Source organism: Nicotiana tomentosiformis, chromosome 2 (genome assembly GCF_000390325.3).
Source record: "Nicotiana tomentosiformis chromosome 2, ASM39032v3, whole genome shotgun sequence".
In the NCBI taxonomy this organism is placed as follows: domain Eukaryota; kingdom Viridiplantae; phylum Streptophyta; class Magnoliopsida; order Solanales; family Solanaceae; genus Nicotiana; species Nicotiana tomentosiformis.
Genome location: NC_090813.1, coordinates 2,420,040 through 2,423,433, shown reverse-complemented (window position 1 = coordinate 2,423,433; position 3,394 = coordinate 2,420,040). Strand labels below are relative to the sequence as shown.

General features: G+C 36.7%; 1 protein-coding gene across 1 annotated transcript; it reads right to left on the bottom strand.

Moving 5' to 3' along the window:
• Positions 1-216: 216 nt before the first annotated feature.
• On the bottom strand, positions 217-2,524 carry LOC108943014 (uncharacterized). The gene is made up of 4 exons (XM_033652888.2): positions 2,465-2,524; positions 2,221-2,379; positions 1,091-1,349; positions 217-878 (listed from the first exon to the last, which is right to left on the bottom strand). Exons 1-4 carry the CDS (start codon positions 2,522-2,524, stop codon positions 217-219), a joined length of 1,140 nt encoding a protein of 379 aa, XP_033508779.2.
• Positions 2,525-3,394: the final 870 nt, after the last annotated feature.

The window sequence follows — 3,394 nt, the reverse complement described above, 5'->3', positions numbered from 1 at the left end:
GATGTAAGGCATGACTTTCTGTAATCTGGAGGCCAAGAGTTTAGAGATTATCTTGTAGAGGATTGAACAACATGATATTGACATGTACTCTTTGATTGTAGTAGGTTTATTAACTTTTGGCACCAATGTAATAGTAGTGCAGTTTATGGCCTTATAGAGCTTCCCAATTGTGAAGAACTCTTTCACAACATCTATGATCTGTATATTGATAATGTCTCAGACTTTCTTGAAGAAAACTGCATTAAAGCCATTAATGCCTGGAGCTTTATCATCACCAATTGCTTTAAGGCTCCCAACGATCACTTGATTGGTTACTTCTGTGTATAGATCAACCCTTTGTTGGTGAGATAGTGTAGGCCCATGCTTCATGTATGTTTTGTTGATGGCAGGCAAAGTAGTTGCAGCTGTTCCCATTAAACTTTTGTAGAAATCAACAATCTCTCTTTTGATAGCATCAAGGTCAGTTGGCTTGTCTCCTAGCAAAGTTGTAGTTTTTATGATTTGCTTCTCTTGACTTCTATCCTTCATCATTGCGGTGAAGTACTTAGAGTTTGAATCCCCCAGCTGTATCCACTTTGCTATAGCTTTCTGTTGAAGGACACTTTCTTCAATTAAAGACCACTTCTCAAGGTTTAGTATGACTTTTTTCTCCATATTAAGTAAAGTATCAGTGCAATCTTGTGAAAATTTTCCTTGTATGTCACTTAGCTCAATTCTAGCCTTCTCAATTTTATGAGTTATGCCCCTGAATTCCTTAGAATTCAGAGATTTCAAAGCAAGATTCAAATCTTTCAATCTTGGCCAAACTGATTTCAAACTACCCTGTGGACTATGTGAACTCCATATGCTAGTAACTAATTGAGAGAAGTCATCATATTCTGTCCATATGTTAAATAATCTGAAAGGCACTTTACATTTTCCATGTGGAAGATGTCAAAGTTAGGAGCATGATTAGATATTTAAGGCAATTCATAGTTTGTTTCTATATGACCCCAAGACATCATCCATTCATAATTGCCAAACACTCTATCTAACATACTTCTAACCCTATCAGATATATGTTGCTTGTTAAATCATGTATAGTAATCACCTTTCCAAGGTAGTTCTATTAATGTAGTGTTCTGAAGGCAGGCAGTAAAGTCTTGAATTTCTGAGTAGCTTACTGGGTTACCAGATAACCTGACATTGGGGTATAACATTACATTACAATCGCCAGTTATCATCCAAGGGACTGTTATACTTAATGAGAGTTGTTGTGGAGTATCCCAGATGATTCTTCTTTGTTCAATCCTATTGTATCCATACACTACTGTGAGTAAGAAGTCAATATCACTTCTTCTACTTTTTACCTAACAGTGTATCATTTGAGCATCATAGTTAATTCCACTAACCAATAGGTTAGTGGATTCCCATAGTATCCAGAATTATCGATTGTATCTTGGTAGTTTGTTAGCACATTCCAACCAGGTGCAATAGCTTTTGCATCCTCTGGGCATTATGCTCCTTCACTTTAACTTCTATGAGTCCTAACAACTTAATTTTATTTACTCTAATATACTCTATTACCTCCTTTTGTTTATACCTTTTATTTACACCCCTAATGTTCTAGAACAACCAATTCATCATAGTTGCATGGTATTTCCACCTCTATCCCCGGGTGGTATTTGATCCTCATATCTACTTGTTGATACAACTTCAAATCTATTCTTCATTAGGATAGGGTCAAAGTTGGGAAGCTGGTGAAGTTAAGTTTAGTGATATTCTGCATTGCTTTGCCCATGTCATCCTATTTCTCCTTTGCAGCTACATGTAAGGTTGTGTTAGTGTTGAGATAGCTCTTTAGTCCCCCTAGGATAAGCTAACCTTGTTACTCATGTTGGCCTGCAGCTCCCACGTTATTACCCTATAGTTCTTGTTCAACAGGTGCAATTTGTTTTGTATTCTGAGGTTCAATTATAACATGTATGGGCCCTTTGGTTCTCTATTATTGTGTAACAGCCTTTTTACCATTTCCCTCCTTATATGATTTGGTTGTTGTATAACAAGGTGTGCCTAGGTAGTGCATTTATGTCCAACAACCAAACATTTATCACAATAAGCAGGTTTCCAGTCATAGGTTATAGATTGTTGAAACTTCTTTCCATAAGGGTCCATAACCATGATTTAAGTGGGCAGTTCTTTGGTTATATCAACTTCAATAAGCATTCGAGCATAAGATACTCGAGTCTGCTTAGTAGCGCACTCATCGTCAAATACAAGGGTCCCAATTACACTAGCAATCATGCTTAAAGAGCCAGCTCCCCAGCACGACATAGGTAATTTAGGAAACTTTACCCATAGTGGCATAACAGTAGGGAATTCCTCCAATATTAGCTGGATCTACAATGGGGATTGAGGTTGGTGTAGTTATCTCTTACGTCAATTTCTCCATCAGTGGTTGGTTACGTGTTACCATCGAGCTTACAAAGTTAGCCAGGGGTTGCATCTTAGGCATGTCGCGTCCTCTACCTCTCCCTTTCGCCATGGCTGACACAGGCAGCGTACGTTAATTAACATGCACCAAGAGCATGATGAAGGAGAGCTTAGTATGTGGTTTTACCGAAGCAATTTCTGAAATTCTTTGGACACCTTTTATTGAGATTCATGTTATACACATTTATTTATTTCGTTGCTATTTGCTATGTTTCATACCTGTCTACTTTTATGTATATATATTACAGGACCACTAGTAAGTGTCGATGCTGATCTCTCGCTACTGCATTTTCGAAGTTAAATTAGATACTTACTGGGTACACATTGATTTATGTACTCATACTACACTTCTGCACTAATTGTACAGGTACTGATACATGTACTTCTGGTGGTCATCCACGCGTAGACACACTTATTGGGAGACTTAGTTGTGAGCCGCATTCTTTGTTTCGGGCCACAACACACAAAGTTTCCTTCATTTATATCTATTGTATTCTATTTACTTTTCATTCGGATAATAGTTATAGTAATTTTGTATTTTCTTATAGATGATTATGCACTTGTGATACCGAGTTTTGGGAATTTTAGGAGATGTTCATGATTGTATTTGTTGTTATATCATTCAGCTTAGTAGTTTGTTCATATTTCGTATCTTGGTAAGGTTGATAGTACTTTATCATGGTTCCCAAATTTATTTTCATCGTTTGGTTTAAAAAGTGTTATGAGTGGTCGATTATTGTGATAATTTATTGTTGGTTTGCCTGACGGTAGCATTGTGTGCTATCATGACCTATGATGGCAAATTAGGTCGTGACAAGAATAAAAATGGAAGTTTAATTTAATTTAAGTGAATCCTTTATGTCTATTCATGTATTTTTACATGCTATATCCATGCATATCATCTATGTATGCTATTTGATGC